Source organism: Pseudorasbora parva, chromosome 2 (genome assembly GCF_024679245.1).
Source record: "Pseudorasbora parva isolate DD20220531a chromosome 2, ASM2467924v1, whole genome shotgun sequence".
NCBI lineage: Eukaryota > Metazoa > Chordata > Actinopteri > Cypriniformes > Gobionidae > Pseudorasbora > Pseudorasbora parva.
The window spans coordinates 51,842,422-51,861,739 of record NC_090173.1 but is presented as its reverse complement, the minus strand read 5'-3'; the positions used below and the strand labels follow the sequence as shown (position 1 = coordinate 51,861,739).

At 39.3% G+C, this 19,318-nt stretch overlaps 1 protein-coding gene across 2 annotated transcripts in view; it reads right to left on the bottom strand.

Moving 5' to 3' along the window:
• Nucleotides 1–341: 341 nt before the first annotated feature.
• The window catches only part of LOC137046780 (5-hydroxytryptamine receptor 3C-like), a 45,988-nt gene continuing 27,011 nt past the window's right edge, over nt 342–19,318 (bottom strand). For both annotated transcript variants that reach the window (XM_067424180.1, XM_067424183.1), the window contains 5 exons: nt 13,747–13,919; nt 13,477–13,634; nt 12,369–12,579; nt 3,851–3,982; nt 342–1,552 (listed from right to left, as the gene is read on the bottom strand). In XM_067424180.1, the coding sequence (XP_067280281.1) occupies nt 1,335–1,552; nt 3,851–3,982; nt 12,369–12,579; nt 13,477–13,634; nt 13,747–13,919 (892 nt within the window). In that variant the 3' untranslated portion in view covers nt 342–1,334. The remainder of the gene's footprint in view (nt 1,553–3,850; nt 3,983–12,368; nt 12,580–13,476; nt 13,635–13,746; nt 13,920–19,318) is intronic.

Below are 19,318 nucleotides of genomic sequence, written 5' to 3'. Positions count from 1 at the left end.
AGAGTACTTACATTTTAATTATGTATTGACATATAAAGAAAGTTTAAACAAATGTGGACAAAAGTGTTTTAGATCAGTCCGTCCTACCCTACCTTTAACACTCTTGAGTGTGGAGCCAAATAAACTCTGAGGAGAGTTAATTTAACACTGGAGTTTTTGCTGTGTAGTTACAAACAAAGCAGAAATTTCATTCTTGAATGATTCACCGGTTGTGAACAAATCAGGTGAGTCAATGATTCAATGACCCATTCATAAAGTCAGTGGACACTTGCTTCTTTACATTATTTTATTACATGTATTACATTATTTAAGCAACTGTAATTGCAGTGTAAAGGGATTTTAATAAATGGTAAGATGGACTTCATTTATTTGGTATAATAGCCCTATTGTGTGCAGTGATAAATAATTTAACTGATTAAAATATTATCAACAACATGTAACTTTACTTTTTATCAATTACAAATCCTTAATCCTTAAAAGGGTGTTCCCTTTTTTTTTTTTTTTTTTTTACTTCAGGAGCTGCCCCCAAAATGTGCATGGCCCTTTCACTCTATACATAGTAATACATTTTATAGTTTTGCATCAGTTTTTAATTTATTTATTTGTAGTATTATTTATTTATGTAATTTCCAATTATTGGATTATAGTGCTTTCCCTCATTTAACCTATTAAGTAAACATAGTCTTCTTCAAATCAAATATTGTAATGTGCTGAGAGTCACCTTGTAGCTGGTTATTTTTAATCCTTAAAGTGATCCTATAATGACCCTTTTGACAAGATGTAAAATAAGTCTCTGATGTCCACAGAGTGTGTATGGTAAGGTTTAGCTCAAAATACCTTACAGATAATTTTTATAGCAAGTTAAATTGTCACTATTTAAGGGTGAGCAAAAACACACTGTTTTTGTGTGTGTCCCTTTGAATACAAATTAGCTTCTGCTCTCCGTCCCCTTTCTAGAAGAGGGCGGAGCTTCAAGAGCTTGTGCATTCATCAGCTCAGGTGTGGTGCCAAATTCAGATCAGCTGTTTGTTGTAATGCTTATAAAATGATTTCTTAAAAAAAAAATATCTCCCTTTTCTTTGAACTTTGAGCATCATAACTAAGCTCTAACAGCAACATTACACACTAACTAAAGTTAAAAAAGTTAAATCATAATCACCCAACCCTTTAAGGGTAAAAATAATTGAACAACTACTTTTTTCTAGTGTAGTTTTTTTAACCTCTATCGCCATCTTCATGTTTTGCCCATGTATTCTTCATTAAACTATACAATCTAAACATTAACTTTGACTAAAAGTTAGTATTGTATTGCATCTCGTCTATATTAGACATCACTATGGAATCCAAATCGACCCAAGCACAGACAGAAACACAATAACAGTGATTATGTAAAGAACCAAGAAGATGTTATCTATGATTCTTGCCACTCTGGTCCAGGTCAGACATGTCTTCTCTTGTTGGTTTCCTTGAGTTGCACCCCGACACTCAGTGAGGATCTGCTTCAGATGGCTGAGGCTAAAAGAATGCACTTCATTCTGATCTCTAACTGAGTCTGGAGGGGAAGAAAGCAAAGCATGGCTCTGGATAAACACTGTTTGGTCTGCATAATCTCATATATACAGTGGGGCAAAAGTATTTAATCAGCCACCAATTGTGCAAGTTCTCCCACTTAAAATATGAGAGAGGCCTGTAATTTTCATCATAGGTACACATCAACTATGAGAGACTGATTTAGAAAAGATGATGATGAGTAGACCATCATCATCAGATGTCAGTTTGTTTAAAGTTCTTTTACTGCTGCTGATGTGTTTTACAAACATGCTTTCACAGCAGACAAATGTAAAATAAGAGTAAAGAGCCCAACTAATGGAAACACTAATCACCATTATGGTGACTTAAAATGAAGCACATTAGAGTTAAACCCCTGTTAATTCTCAATAAGAGCTTCTGTAGTCGTCTGACAGAAATAAAGTCAGTCTGGTCAGTAATGTGTGAAGCTGGTAATGCTGTTTGTAGAGTTGTTTAATCCTCTGCTGAGATCTTCAGAGATTTAATGTCTTCTTTTATCTTCAGTTGATTTCATCTAAAGCTGTGGCTGAAGTCAGTTGTAGTTCTTCTGTTTCTGCTCGTCTCTTTTCCTGTTCTCGTCTTTCCTTCAGTAATTCTGCTTGTTAACAGACTTATTAATGCTGAAATGACTCCATAATTATTATACACCGATTTTGTGACTCAGATAAGGTCTAGTTCTGGTTTATTTCTTTGCTCTTGGCTGACAGGTGACATTGTTATGGCCTGCTTGTGGCTCAGATCTGGCAAACAGGAGTGGGCCACTCAAGGGCCGTCATTCATCGCAACATGTGGGCCAGATCCGTATTCCACATGTGTCAGATGAAGGCCAGATCTGGGCCGACACAATGGGTAAATGTAAGTTCTGAAGAAAAAGGACTCCCTTGTCTTTTGCTGAATTATAATGATAATGCGGACCTGTGAGAGCACCAGCACCACAACATACTTGGAGGAGGTCCATATTTCACAAGTAGGAATATAGCGTGGCCCTTTTAAGAGCTGCGTTTCCCCATTGACCTGCCGGTATGTGTGTGTGTGTGGCGAACTGTGCTGCGATTCGCGCAAACAGTGTGAGTAACATGGACTCGGGAGCGCTCTTGTTCAGAAAAGTCACCTGCATATTCATTTTAGCCTATTGTTATGTATTTAGTTCAATAAAACACATGTACTGTAAAGCGGTGATGGTGGTAATGATTTACCTCAGACATGAGCGAGAGTGAGCTTTAGTGCATCACGCACGGACGGCAGAGAATGCGCCCAGCTAAAAAACACACTTTTCAATCTGGAGACTAATAAAAGTTAAGTAGAAAATATGGTATCTTATGTAGGCTATAACTGCACTTGTTTCAGAGTAATGTTAATGTTAACCCTTTTCTTCCGCTATTAATGTTTGCTTCTGTTACATTACTAGCCTACGTCTCTGATCTCAGTTTCTCCAACTACGGGCCACAGATCAAACAGAAAATGCGCACTGCGTTAATAAAATTAGTGCCGTTCAAATGAATTTGCGTAATGCGTTATTAGCGCGTTCATTTTGACAGCCCTACTTAAAATAAACATTGTTCACGAGTCCCGCAGCTCGAGTCCGAGTCGAGTCTGAAGTCTTTCGAGGACGAGTCTCAGATCTAGTCTGAAGTCACTGTGTGTGCGACTTAAGTCGCACTCAAGTCCAAGTTTCAAACTCGAGTCCCCATCTCTGCCACAGGCAGAGATCTTGGCGTGGAGTTCCAGATTGAGGGAGATTATCAGTGCTCTTGAATGTCTTCCATTTTCTAATAATTGCTCCCACAGTTGATTTTTTGAATCTTTGTTGACAGGAGTTTTGGAGTCTGACTTTTTGAGGTTGTGGACAGGTGTCTTTTATACTGATATCGAGCCTCAAACAGGTGTCATTAATACAGGTAACGAGTGAAGGACAGTGGAGCCTCTTAAAGAAGAAGTTACAGGTCTGTGAGAGCCAGAAATCTTGTTTTTGTTTTTTTGTTTTGTAGGTGACCAAATACTTATTTTCCACCATAATTTGCAAATAAATTATTTAAAAATCAGACAGTGATTTTCTGGATTTGTTTTTTCATTGTGTCTCTCATAGTTGAAGTGTACTTATGATGAAAATTACAGGTCTCTCTGATCTTTTTAAAGTGGTTTGTTTCATGCACAATTCATTTTACATGTGCTTATTTCAGACTTTAAAGGCTATTTTAGGGGCACAAGCCTTAATTTGTCAAGTAAATGTTTAAAATACAGAAAACTGTTCCTCATAATCAGATGCTGTGTCAGCTCTTACCATCTTGGCCACTGACAGTAGCTGTTGTTTCCACTGATCTCTTCTCAGCTCCTTTAGCCATCAGATAATTCACAAAGACGGTCTCCACAATGCTGATGCTCATTAGACAGAAAACCGCACCGCAGTAAACCCCTGTTAATACAGAAAACTTTGACTGCAACAGCTTGCCTGTGCTATAATGCCTCTACATAACACCTCTGTGATATGTGTTGTTGTTTAAACTAAACAGTGCATGATTTCCAGTGTGTTTTGATCTTGGCCCAAATGTGGCTTCTGTCACGTGGATGTGCTGTCTTGTGTAGCACATGGGTGTTTTGTTATTTTTGGGCATGTGTCTCTGTCTGATCCCCCCTTGTTATCTGATTAGTGTTTGATTTTTCCCACCTGCTCCCTCTTGATTTCTTCCCTTTATAGGCTCATTGTGTTTGTTAGTCTTTGTCAGATCGTTGTATTGTTGTCATCCGGTTCCCTGTAATCTCTTTTAGTTTGCTGAGTTTGTATTTAATATTTCTGATTATGTGTTTTTTTTTCTCCCTCATTTTTGTTTTGTTTTGTGTTTATGTTTTATTTGTTAATACAATTTCCTCTTTTTGCACTTGAATCCTTGCACCAGCTTTTCATTGTCTTTATCATAGCATAACAATCTGACCAGGAGAGGATTTGACAGGAGTTTTCTTTTTCCACCGGGCATGTTCCAGTGGATTATGTTCTGGTGGACCATGTTACGGTGGTCCATGTTCCAGTGGATCCAGTTCTGGTGGATTTAGGTCTGGTAGACCCACTTCCAGTGGTCCATGTTCTGGTGGATCGTGTTCCGGTGGTCCCAGTTCTGGGGGTCCCAGTTCCGGTGTATCATGTTCCTGTAGATTTCGTTCCGGTGGACTCCGTTCCGGTGGTCTAATTTCTAGTGGTCCCAGTTCCGCTGGATCATGTTTTGGTGGTTCCAGTTCTGGTGGATCATGCTTCGGTGGTTCCGAGTCCGGTGGTCCAGAGTCTAGGCACGGCCTGGAGGGCTGTGATGGGATGCTTTGTGGTGGCAATCCTACATGCTTGGGAGGAGCACAGGGCTTTAACAAAACTCTGGAGGTAGTTCCTGTGGTCCCAGTTCCGGTGGTCCCAGTTCTGGTGGACTCTGTTCCGGTGGTCGCTGCTGTGCCAGATGTGCCACCCAGGCTCCTGCCTCTGACTGTGCAGCCCAGGCGCCCTGCTCTGACTGCACTGAACTCTGCGGGGCTTCCCCCCAGACTTTTTGTCTGTCCCTCCCTGGTCTGTCCCGCCCCTCCCATCCGGCCTCTCCTACCCTGGTCTGGTCCCCCATCCTCCCCTGGTCTGTCCCCCCTGTCCCGCCCTGGACTGTCCCTCCCTAGTCTGTCCCCCCTGTTCCTCCCTGGTCTCTCCCCCCTGTCCCTCCCTGGTCTGTCCCCCCATCCTGCCCTGATCTGCCCATTCCATCCCTCCCTTCACATTCCTGTCCTGTCTTGTGTAGCATGTGGATGTCTTGTTATTTTGGTCATGTGCTTGTGTCTCTGTCTGATCCCTCCCCTTGTTATCTGATTAGTGTTTGATTTCTGCCAACTGTTCAATCTTGATTTCTTCCCTTTATAGGCTCCTTGTGTTTGTTAATGTTTTTTAGCTTGTTAGTCCATTCAGCAGTACAAAAATTAATAACTGATGTCCAACAAAAAAAGACATATATATAACAGATGAGCAAATGATAAAGCTCGGGTTGCTGAATATTTTATCCTTTTCTCTAAAAGTGTTTATTGTTGATGATATGATTACAGATCATAACCTAGATGTGCTTTGTTTGACAGAAACCTGGCTAAAATATGACGACTACATTACTACATTACTTTAAATGAGTCCACCCCTCAAGATTACTGTTATAAACATGAGCCGCGTCTGAAAGGTGGTGGTGGTGGGGGTATTGCTGTAATTTATAATAATATATATATAGTATTACTCAGAAGTCATTTTTCAAATATAATTCCTTTGAAGTTTTGGTGCTTTATGTAACATTATGTAGTGTAAATGATAAATCCCGTTTAATATTTGGCTACTGTATACAGGGCAACATGGCTCAATACAAACTTTATTAAATAATTTTCTGATTTTCTATCAGAGTTAGTACTGGCTGCAGATAAAGTACAAACCGAGAAACCAAACAGTAATTTTTTTTTTACCTCATATCCCGACGAGTCTCATCAAATTTTCCCATTGTCTATTACTTCTGTCTGATAAGGTCAAATGGACGTGATCATAGATATATACCATGCCTCATTCGACCGATCTGCCCAGGCCCTAATGAGGATTCTATAAATATATTTATGATCGCGCCAGCTTGACCTCATCAGACGGAAGTAATAGATATTGGGAAAACTTGATGAGACTCGTCGGGATATGAGGTACAAAAATTACATAAATGTTGTTTGGTTTCTCACAGAAACCAATTGGTTTGTTTCTTAAGAAAGCTGTCATCAGGAGCAGCAGGGTTTTTGTGCATGTTGCCTAAGCACGTTTTTTTGTTTGTATGTTTTGCTCTCATAGAACCTTACCCATTCACATGATTAAATGACTGGCACACAGCAACTGTTGGAGTTAAAAATATTAATTTGTGTTCTACGGAAGAAACAAACACACCTACATGTTGGATGCATTGGGGGGTAAGCAGATAAACATCTAATTTTAATTTTTGGGTGAACAAAATCTTTAATATCCATGTAGACAATGAAAAAGACGCATTGGGATTGGCATTTAGAGACATTCTAAACTCTATTTGAGTTAGACAACATGTATCAGGACCCACTCATCGCAATAATCATGCTTTAGATCGAATACTGTCACATGGAATAAATGTTGATACCGTTGAAATTCTGCAGCAGAGCGATGACATCTCAAAAATGATCTCAAATCATTACCTAGTATCATGTATACTTAACCCCATGCCTTTCAAAGATCCTTGATGGCCTCAGATTACTATTGTTCAACATTCACTGCTCGTTAAAACATCACACTCTTACTTTATCTGGACAAACTCACAGCAAAATCCTCAGTGTTAAATGAACACTGCTGGTGTTTATATGAGTCCACTATGAGTCCACACTTAGAGTGTTAAAAGCTAACACCGAATGAGTTCTGAAGTTAATGAGATAATTAAGTGATTAGTAAGAATTAATGATGCACACCTGCTGTTAATAAGCTGTTACCTGATGATAACAAGCAATATAACTGAAGGACAGAGAAAAACAAGAACTACAACTGACCTCAGCCAGAGCCTTGAGCCGGGTACTCACTGTGCGATTTTGCCCACGATTTTGCTGTCTGAGACAAATTTAGCAAAACCTAAGATTCTTCTGATCCTAGGCTAAAATCTGACATCTTTGGTCGTTAGTTTGACATGTTCACCAGCAGCCGATAATGACCACTGCGATCAAATTTTACCTCAGATGAAATTCTGGCAGTGTCAGAAGATTTGGCAAACAATCCTGCAGTGTGACTTCTCCTACGACGGCAGTCAAATATCTGAGATTTGAGATCTCACAACTGAGATCTTACGCCGGCTTCACACTGCACGCGCAAGCAGCGCGTATTTTTTTCGGCGCTCATGTTAACAGATGAGTGCATTCACACCGGCAGCAGAGGCAGCGCAGCGGCACGTAGCAGGAGCAGAGCAGAAGCGTCAGTGCCGCGATCGTTTCGGCGCCAGGTTTATTTTTGACGCGCTGCTCACGATGAATTAAAGCCACAGTACATTGTTCTGATCAAAATTAACCTGGTTAACATGAAAAATAACACATTTAACCATGAAATAATTTAGTGAAGTGTTCCGTGTGTTTCTCAGTCACCATATGACATCCGGCGCTGTGGGAAAAAAAAAACTACAAAACTAATTTTAAATAATGTATGCCAGTTTAGCTTAAATTAAATATGAATTAAATTGTGTACATATTATAACTATATGCTGGCATAAAAACAGAAATGATAAACAAAAGCACGTGGTGTCACAATGTTCTTCAAAGTGCAACTCGAAAGACAGCAATGGACGACACTCGTCTCATCGTGGAGGTTGAGAAGCACACGCAGTTCTCTATGAACCACACAATTTGCTTTATAAAGACTTGCAAGTGAATGAAAAAGCATGGGAGGAAGTTGGTGAGCGTGAGCGGCTCTTGGTGCTGATGGTAAGTCATTTTAAAGTGTTTTTGGCAATCTTTCGTTGTCTCACGAACGAACAACTAAATATGGATAGGTAAATAGAATGTACACACATTCATATAGCACACATACAGTATAGACATGTACATAGACTATGATGTGCGTTATTTTGTAATTTTTTAAAAAACGTTTTTAGATAATTTGCTCATTTAGCCTACAATATATCATTAAGAAGTTTCCTCTTAGTTATTACAGTCATATATGAATTATCTTTAATAGGTTTATGATGGATAATGCATGTAAATTTGATGCCTATCCAATATTTCAAGACAATTTCCTGAAGTTTCTCTTTTTAGCAGTGTGCTTTTCATGGACATATAGTGCGATGGCCTTTCTTATATCAAAAACTTGCGCTAAACGAAATAAAATAAAAACATCAGAAACAAGTGAAACGATTTTTAAAAATAAAATTAATTTCATGATAAATCTTTGCTTTATTTCCATTTCAAATACATTAAAGAGAAATGCAAACGTATCCATTATAGAGTAGGCTACTCTGTACACAACTGCGCGTGACAACTGCGCGGCAAACGCTGCCTGTGTGAAAGGAAAAAGTGTGCACGCTGCTACTGCTTTACACACGCGCTGCTTCGGCGCTGCCTAAAGCCTCGTTCACACCGCCAGCGACACGCAGCGACAAAGCGACACGATCCCATTCATTTCAATGGAGCGCTGGCGACTTCCGGCGACACGAGCGACAGTGACCGTTGGCGACAGAATGTGGGCGTGTCAAGCGACACGAGACGCGCGACAAAAGTTCAGAAATTTCAACTTTATGCAAACGAGAAGCGATTTTCGCGAGCGACAACCAATAGGAGTGAAGTCAGTGGAGTGCACGTGATCCGTCTGCTTTACTGCGGTGTCCGGAGGAGTTGTTGATATTAGCTTTTAGCAAGCCCCCTGTTCTTTTTAATATGTCTCTGTGTAGCCTACATACAGAGACACATTTAAAAAAATGATGCATGGAAAAACGTGTCTGGGATTGTGGGGATATAAAGTAAGTTTGACTAAACTGCATGCAATACGGTCTACCTATTACAGTACAGTGTGTATGTATTCTAATAACTTGCTCTGTTCTGCAAAACACTAGTAATAAAAACGGTACTATAGTACAAATATATTTAATGACGTTTATATGCAACCCGTGTAGTGGGAACGCCCACTAGCGACATGAATCTCTGGCGCTGGCGACATGCAGCGACAAAATCGCTGGCGGTGTGAACGAGGCTTAAGCCCTGCTTACGCGTGCAGTGTGAAGCCGGCGTTACAGTGTGACATGACTTACATCTGGGGTCATGTTCGTACAGTCTGACAAGGAACATTCGCAAAGGATTTTGAAAAATCGCACAGTGTGCAGGACCCATTAGATGAAATCAACTGAAGATAAAAGAAGACATTCAATCTCTGAAGATCTCAGCAGAGGATTAAACAACTCCACAAACAGCATTACCAGCTTCACACATTACTAACAGACAGGCTTTATTTCGGTTATACATATACATAAGCTCTTGATGAGAATTAAGAGGGTTGTTTTAATGTCACCATAATGGTGATCAGTGTTTTCTTTAGTTGCACAGTTTTTTTAGTCGGACAACTTTTTAATAGTAGTGTTTCTCTGGTTGTTGTATCTGGGTTTGCTATGGCAAGAAAAGCAGAGAAAACACAATCAGATGCTGTCAGCTGCTCAATGATCAGAAAATGATCGTTGTGTAGTGGCACTTTTTACAGATCTTATGATTGAGTATGGGCAACATACTATTGACCTTGTTTTATTCTAGAAAGGTTCCAGCATGATTTTAACCAGAAAAGTTGAATAAGTTGTATAACAGATTGTACACTAAACACTTTGAACTGTTGTGAGATTTGCTCACACACAGACATCAAGAATCAGCCTATGAATCTCAGCAATGGTGATATGCTTCATGCCACAATGCATTCTGTGAGCATCATGCTAAACTCATCCATGGCTCTCATAATGCATTGTGACATGAAGCATGTCACCATTGTTGAGATTCATAGGCTGATTCTTGATATCTGTGTGTGAGTAAAGCTCACAGAAGTTTGAAGTGCTTAGTTTACAATTTGTTTAAAAAAAAAAATTCTGATTAACACTGTGCTGGCTCTTTTCTATAATCACAATAAATCAAAGTTAATAGTGTATTGCTCATACGCAGTAATATCATCAGCTAATTGAGTCACTACACAATAATCATATTTTGACCATTTAGCAGCTGACAGCATCTGATTGATTGTGTTTTATCTGCTTTTCTTGCCATAGCACCCAAAGAAACACTACAATTAAAAAGTCGTCAAACTGCCCAACTAAAGAAAACACTGATCGCCATAATGGTGACATAAAAAAACACTCTATTAATTCCCAATAAGAGCTTATGAAGATGTATAAACGAAATAAAGTCAGTCTGTTAATGTGTGAAGTTGGCAATGCTGTTTGTGGAGTTGTTCAATCATCTGCTGAGGTCTTCAGAGATTTAATGTCTTCTTTTATCTTTAGTTGATGTAGTCTAAGGCTGTGGCTGAAGTCAGTTGTAGTTCTTGTGTTTCTCTTTCCTTTAGTGATTCTGATTCTTATCATCAGGTAACAGCTTATTAAGAGCAGGTGTGCATCATTAATGCTTAATGATCACTTAATTATCACTTAATTATCACTTAATTATCTCATTAACTTCAACACTGATTCAGTGTTACATTTTGACACTCTGAGTGTGGACTCATAGTTGACTCATAAACAATAGTAGTGTTCATTTAACACTGAGGATTTTGCTGTGTAGTACTGAGACTGTTCTAATCAGAGTTACAAATGATTTACTCTTATCATCTCATCGTGGTTGTATCTCTCTATTAGTGTTACTCGAACTTAGCGTTGCATTCGATACTATTGATCTCAGCATTCTTATGAATAGACTCAAAAATGATGTTGGCATTAGCGGAATTGCATTGGCATGGTTTAAATCATACTTATCTGACCGTTATCAGTTTGTAGAAAGTGAAGAGATATCACACCCATCACAAGTTCAGTATGGAGTAGCGCAAGGCTCAGTGTTAGGACTGTTGCTTTTCACCCTGTATATGCTACTGGGAGATATCATTAGGAAACATGCCGTTAGTTTTCATTGTTATGTCTTTGATATTGTCTATTGTCTATTGTCTTTGACACCAAACTTTCATTTGAAAGCCACGTTTCTATCATCTGTAAAACTGCATATTACCATCTTAAAAATATATCTAAATTATGGCACATGCTTTCAATACAAAATGCTGAACAGTTAGCACATGCGTTCATGAGCTCAAGGCTAAATTATTGTAATGCTCTACTGGGTGGTTGCCCTGCTCGCTTAATAAACAAATTCCAGGTGGTCCAAAATGCAGCAGCTCGAGTTCTTACTAGAACCAGGAAGTATGATCATATTAGCCCAGTTCTGTCAACACTGCACTGGCTCCCTATTAAACATTGCATAAATGTTACTTATTACTTACTGTCACCCCGCAGCTAGAATAAATCTATATTTGTCCAAATATGCACCCTGTTTCACTAAGAGCACAAACTGTCATGTCTGTGACCACAAATAAAATGGAGAAGATGTGGCTTTTTGATTCTTGTGGATATTTAATTAAAAGTATTGTTCATTACCCTACAGATTGCTTATTTTGCACTCCTGACATACATTGAGAAATGAATGTTAACGCTTGCAGGTTCGCCATGCGATTCCTCAAGTTAATTTTACTTTACCGAACCTTTGTAGCAATGGCTTCCAGACAGCATCCCGGTTACAGCACGCTGAGTGCCCTTACTTCATATCAGCACAACACCTCCATTTCCTCCCTGACCTTTCCACATGCTGCTTCCAAAACTCCCCCCCCCCCCCGTGTCTCTACATTAATGAAGACGAACCTGAAAGAAGTGACTGCCTCATGCAAAATAACTAAATTATATTTTATGCATACTAGAGCGCAGTGATTGGATTGAATGAGCTTTATGTCATGAATATATATAGAGAATCGCTCAAAAAGGTCAACGTCAGCATGTTCCCACCAGCCGATACAGCCCACGTCATACTTTGTGACGTTGCTCTGACACACCTTTTCAAACCTAAAGACAGTAATCGCTCAAATTCAAAAATAACTATTTTTCACATATAAATAACATTAATGAGTACCTTTAGTGTTTTCAATGACGTACAGCCGATACATATCTGTTTACATCTCAAAAAGGGTTTCACGACCCTTTAAGGTTCAGTAATTGAGATGAAGTAATATTAAACAATAATGTCAGTGTTAGACTCACCAATCAGAGGGAGTTTATCAGACGTAGAGGGCAGCGTGTCATTAACAAGCAGCAGCATCACAGAAATAGACAGGAGCAAAGTCACTTTAAAGCTCAGCTTGTCTGATCCACTTGTGTCAATGAAGAAGGAGGTCAAATCCAGAACAAGGAAGAGAAATACCGGTACTATAATGTTTATGACATACAGTAGAGGTCTTCTTTTTATGGTGATCTGAGAGAGAGAGAGAGAGAGAGAGAGAGAGAGAGAGAGAGAGAGAGAGAGAGAGAGAGAGAGAGAGAGAGAACAATTTTATTTTAATCCAATTAGGCCAATCACACCGTGTATAGAGTTGGCAGGTTTAACATAATGATGGCTTAGTTGTGTGCTACTTGTAAACAATAATGCTGGCGAATAGCGGTCTTTTGAATCGACTTTGGCCTCGACTTTGGAAGACTTGGAGTTAAGCTTTTCTTTGAGAAAAGGACAAAGAACGGCACTGAAGTCATTCTTAAAAGGGAAGATTTTTTAGGAGTTTTGTCGACCAGATACAGCAAAAGGATACGGCCAAAGTAAGGCCCTGTCACAAATGACACACTTCATGTGCACTTTCGGTCTTGTGGACTTACAATGGCCACTGTATGCGCATGTCTGTAGAGTCACGAGACCGCAGGGTGTCACATTTGTCATTTTAGGTCTCAGAAGGGTGCTCGCGAGTGCCCTTTTGCGGCCTTTATGCGTCCTTGAGGCGCACTTCTGTTGAGTCCACACTGGTGCGGGTTACACAGCGGACTTCTTCCCAGCAGTCAAAGCGGCATCACATTGTGAAAGTGCAGACTCAGAGGAAGACCCTGAGGGTTTAGGGTGCCATTTGGGACAGGGCCTAACTCCACTTCACCTTCTTTGTTGAGAGTGTGATCTCAGCAGAGGAGGATTAAACAACTTTACAAACAGCATTACCAGCTTCACACATTACTAACCAGACTGACTTTATTTCTGTCAGACGTCTACAGAAGCTCTTATTGAGAATTAACAGACGTTTAGAAGTTGTATAACGTATTATAAATGTTTCTGTTGTGAAAGTGTGTTTGTAAAACACATTTGCAGTAGCAAAGAATGCATACTCTGTACCTGATATATCAGTTGATCCATTTGAACCCAAATAGGAAAAGTAGCTTTAGTGTAATTTATATTGAGGAGCTCCCACTCTCCCTGGACCTGATAGTTCTGCTTTGACAAATCAGTGATGCTACTTTGATCTGTCATTGTGTTAATTGTAAGCTCCTGATCTGTGGGAAGAGACATTGAAATTGTATTATTTCATATTAAATTCAAATAGTTTAAAAGGTAAAAAAAAACATTGTTTGTCTGTCAAAACTGATTAATGTGTTTCAGGTTTACTTGTATACGTTGTAGACTGAAATGTTATATTGCAGTTTTGGGTGTCGAAGGGAAACTTGTAGAGATCCATCTTACAGGCCGTGGTCAGAGCAGAGAACTCAGATGAGACTGTATAGCCGTTACTGAGCAACAGCACATTTGGAGACTCCTTTGTTCCAAACTCTGTTTTGATGCTAAATGGATAGAATACAAAATAACAATGATTACCCAAGCCAACAGATTTTTGAAATAAGAAAGCTCTCCAACTTTTCAGTGTTGGTCCTTGGAAAGTAAAAAATGTCATAAAAATTGCACTTTTATGGCATCAGCTGTATTGGAATATTTTTCTATAATGCTTTAATACTGTAAATACACAACTGCAGAAGAAGCAACACAACCATTAAATCATAGACCAAAAAATTAAGAGTTTAACAATAGCACACGCTGACCAGCCTAATGGTAACTTCAACCAACCATCAACATCTAAACCGCTGTTAATTCTCTAAAAGAAATGTTGAAAACATCTGACAGAAATAAAGTCAATCTGATTAGTAATAACTTCTGGCAATGGCTGTTTCACACACACTCAATCTGCGGTGCGTATGCGATGGAGTAGCGGCACGAGCTGTTGTACTTTCCAGAGGTGGGTAGAGTAGCCAAAATCTGTACTCAAGTAAAAGTAAAAGTACTAACGGAAATATTTACTCAAGTAAAAGTAACAATCGTAATAGTTACTTGAGTAAGAGTAAAAAAGTATTCGATGAAAAAACTACTGAAGTACTTAGTTACTACTTGAGAATTTTAAGGCAATCAGTTTCCACACATTCTTCTAGTAAAATGAACAAGCAGACATTAAAAGAACTAGTTAAAAGAACTGTTTTGTTTGAGTTCTGCTTACAAACCCCAACTTATATATGTAAGTTGGCTGAACTTTTGAAATGAGTTACTTGTACTCAAGTTTTATGGTAAGCTCTACAACTATACAAGTTAACTCTACAAAGTACACAGCAAAAACTCCAGTGTTAAATTAACTCTCCTCAGAGTTTATTTGGCTCCACACTCAAGAGTGTTAAAAGTAACTCTGAAGAAGTGTTAAAGGTAATGAGATAATTAAGCGATTAATTAAGTGATGATTGACCATTAGTGAAGACACCTGATGATAACAAGCAGAATCACTGAAGGACAGAGTCACCATTTTTAAGTCACCATTATGGAGATCAGTGTTTGCTTTAGTTGGGCTCTTGACTTTCTAACATTAGTTATTTTTTCTGTAAATTAATGGTGTGCTGGGCTAACCAGAGCTCTGTTTAAAACATACTTTGTTCATATGTTTTTATAAGTATATGCATTCTTTAGGTAGGAATCAAATACAATCCCGTTTTTATTTGTATGTATACACTTCAGACTGTTGTCTGTCTGGATGTGTGTGTAAATGCAAGACGTCGAATTAGGCTATCTATTTGTTTCGTTTTTAGCCTGGTCTCATAGGAAAACGTAGCTGTGGCAACGGTTTTGCAAACCTCAAAATATGTACCAATACTTACAAATCACGACAGTTTCAAAGTGAAATGTCCACTGGGTGGCGCTAAAAGCGTGGTTTTTTTCCAGAACAGATGTGCGTGTGTGTGTAAATGCAAGACGTCGAATTAGGCTATCTATTTGTTTCGTTTTTAGCCTGGTCTCATAGGAAAACGTAGCTGTGGCAACGGTTTTGCAAACCTCAAAATATGTACCAATACTTACAAATCACGACAGTTTCAAAGTGAAATGTCCACTGGGTGGCGCTAAAAGCGTGGTTTTTTTCCAGAACAGATGTGCGTGAATCTGGCATTTGTTACGTTGGGTTTTTAGACCCACACTGAACCCTAAACCTATCCAATATTGTTAACAAAAGAAATGTGACAAATAAAATTGTATCCATGTAATTTTAGCTTGTGTTTTGAACTCGTCTTTGATCTCTTTTATCATGACTCATTCTTCACGGGGTTCGTTCCCAAGTTTTTCACATTTGCAAATACAAATCTGTATCAGCTGAGCTATCGAGCAAGCTTAATAGGTAAGAAAAGACGAACATCCAAAATGTATTCGTTTACAAATCATGGACTATGGTTAAACAAAACGATAAAAAATGGTGGGGTTTTTTGCCTCTAGTGTTCATTATTGTTGGAAACTCTTAGCCTAGAAATCTAGACGCACCCTAGCGGCAGCAAATTTAATCTGCCCGCAAGTGTCGTCTAGGAACTCTCAATACCCTTCTGAGCTGTATTCCTCACAATCTGGACGGGCCAATCACGTCGTGTATAGAGTCGGGGGGTGGGGCCATAATGACGACGGCCGAGTTGCGTTTGCGTGCTTCTAGTAAACACAGAAACTGGTGAACGGCGGCGGTCTTTCGAAATCAGCTCTGACCGCGACTCTGGAAGACTTGGAGTTAAGCTTTTCTCTGAGAAAAGAACAAAGAACGGCACTGAAGTCATTCTTAAAAAGGGAAGATGTGTTCGGAGTTTAGCCGACCAGATACGGTGAATGTTTAATCAGTCAGCGAGCTCTGTTTCACCTTCGTTGCTCTGGTTGGTGTAGCGCTATCCTATCGTGTGCAGAGGGAGTTTGAAAGACAACTGTTTATCCCGCCCCTCGGATTGAGCCCTGTCTATGGTGAGTTTCCAGACCAAACATCTTGATGTGGGTCTGGCTTGTCAGGCTAGGAAACACTCGGACAGTGTGTGAAATAGTATTACAATAAGGGAAAAGTGCCAATAGTTACCAAATTACCATTAATAGTGTTCAAATATAAGTAACATTGTTACACTTACCGCTACATGTTTTTTCAGGTTGGAGCTGCGATTCTTGTATGCTGAGATGTCAGTTCGTTTTGGTGCACAGTATAGCATTATGAAACTATTCTTATTGACATCTAGGAGTGAAAACATGATGAACTAGAGGGAACGGGTGATCTGCCTCCCATAGTTCACACACACATCTTCGTAATCTTCCTCTGCTTTGGCCATCATCTGACTAAACACGCGCTAATTATATGCGGGTGATGCGTACACCTCTCGCTAAGCAGCCTCTCCAACGTTTCGCGAGACTTGCAAACAAGTCATATTCACTTGTTTTAAAATATATAATTAATTATTACCATTGACAGTAGCGGAGGAACGCCACTGATTGTAAGAAAGTAAAAGTACAGTTTTTTCACAAGAAATGTACTTGAGTAAAGGTAAAAGTATCCATTTTTAAATATACTCTAAAAGTACAAGTTACCCAAAAAATGTACTCGAGTAAATGTAACGAAGTAAATGTAATTCGTTACTACCCACCTCTGGTACTTTCACACATGCTGCGTTTGCAGTGCGTGACCACGGTTGTGTACAACAAATGCAACATCTGTTCATTATTTTTTATCTTAGATCCATTAATTTTTTGTATCTGAACATGGCTTGTCAGCATTGCAAGACAATCTTTCATAAATGTCACGTTTAAACATACTATATTTAAACATTTTATTAAATTGAATACGTTATACTTTATATTTGTACGCAGCAAAAACTCCAGTGTTAAATTAACTCTCCTCAGAGTTTTTGACTTCACACTGAAGAGTGTTAAAAGTAACTCTGAAGAAGTGTTAAAGGTAATGAGATAATTAAGAGATTAATTAAGTGATGATTGACCATTAGTGAAGACACCTGAAGACACCCAAACAGAATCACTGAAGGAAAGAGGCACCGGTTTTAAGTCACCATTATGGAGATCATTGTTTGCTATAGTTGGGCTTTCGCCCCCTTGGTCATATTTTATTTATTTTCCCCTTAAGGCTGCTTTAACTGTGTGCGTAGAACACACATTTTGCAATGGCAAAGAAAGTACAGAAAAAATATTTTCAGGAGTTAGCAATGTTCTGATTATCCTTCTTAAAATAATTGTCATTTAAGACCTGTTAAACTAATAGCATTCGGAAAACAATATCTAATGGTGTGTGGATTATACATTATTGATTACAACAGCTCTGCAAAGTAATCAGAATAAGATTCTGCACAAAACAGGAGAAGGGTATTCCTGCACAACCGGAGGCTGCAGTTTCAGGACCCTAGTTCTAAGACCGCAGTTCTAGGACCCTAGTTTTTTGTGACAGCGCCACCTACCGAATTGGATTAACAAAAACACTAATTTAAGATGGACGATCAGACTGTGAGTACCGATATTCAATCAAGTTTTATTTTATAATGTTTAAATGAAACAAAATGTACTAAAGTAAGCTGCTAACTATAAATTAATAATTAATTCACACAAATTAAGAATTTGTGTGCTAGTTTTATTAATTACTATGATGTTCTTGATCGTGGTGTGGCTGAGATTTATTAAATCCTTTTTTATTTTTAATGACTATAATGCATCTAGCCAGCTGCCAGCACGTTAATTAGACTTGGGGGGGGGGGGGGGTGCTGTTTCATGCATACTAAGCTTTTTACACTGTTAAAGACTTGGATTCCCATCCTAAACATAGACCAAGTTTCAAAAACTAAAATTGGACGTTTGATGGAGTATTTCTCAAAAATACTCCTTCCGGTTTCTCACAAGTTTCGGAGAGTTTTTTTCGAGTATGGGTCGGCGGAGTTAATAGAGCGGAATTGTATGGGCCGTACGGGCTCTTCTCCCGGTAGGGTGCGCGCACGCGTGACTAGAGCCAGAGAGGAAATGCACACCCATAAACACTCCGCGCCGCGCTCCACTTTATTCCTATGGGTGATATCAAGCGCCTTCAACGCTTCAGCACAGCAAGTCACTGCTGTCAGGACTTCACCAAATTATACCAAAGAAGTGTGTATTTGACGGAGCGGTCCCAGCGATAAAGGTTCGGTCCTGCTTTGTAAGCAGCCGGTGAGTAAAACTGCTTCAAATGTCTGTGCTGTTGTCGCGTGAGTAAACATCAGTAAACGACACGATCTCGTGCTTCGTCATTCAACTCCATTGTTGTTCTATATATAACGTTACACTAGTCTGACGTGCAAAAGCGTTTTGCTTGTTACTGCTAGGGTTTAGTCGCATACAATAGTCCATAAACCGAATCATGTCCTCATAAACTGCGAGTAAACACACACAAATGATGACAGGCCACTAAATGCAGTACATAGAACTGATGAACAGTACATAGAACAGTACATAGGTCGTAGAACTGAGGTCCTGAAACTGCAGCACATCGCTATATCATCCAGTTCTGTAGTTGGTGCTGTCACAAAAATCGAGGGACCTAGAATTGCGGCTCTGAAACTGGAGTCTTGCAGGTATATACTACTGCAAAACAGCCTTAGACACACACACTGACATGATTAATCAGCGTATGAATCTCAACAATGGTGACAGACAGCATCTCAGATATAGCCTGACAAGCCAGACACACATCAAGATGTTTAGTCTGGAAACTCCCCACTGACAGGGCTCAATCCGAGGGGCGGGATAAACGGTTGTCTTTCAAACTCCCTCTGCACAGCGTGCACACAATTGGATATTGCTACAACCAACCAGAGCAACGAAGGTGAAGCAGAGCTAGTAGAAACTTTCTCAGAACTCAGAACACATCTTCTCCTTTTAAGAA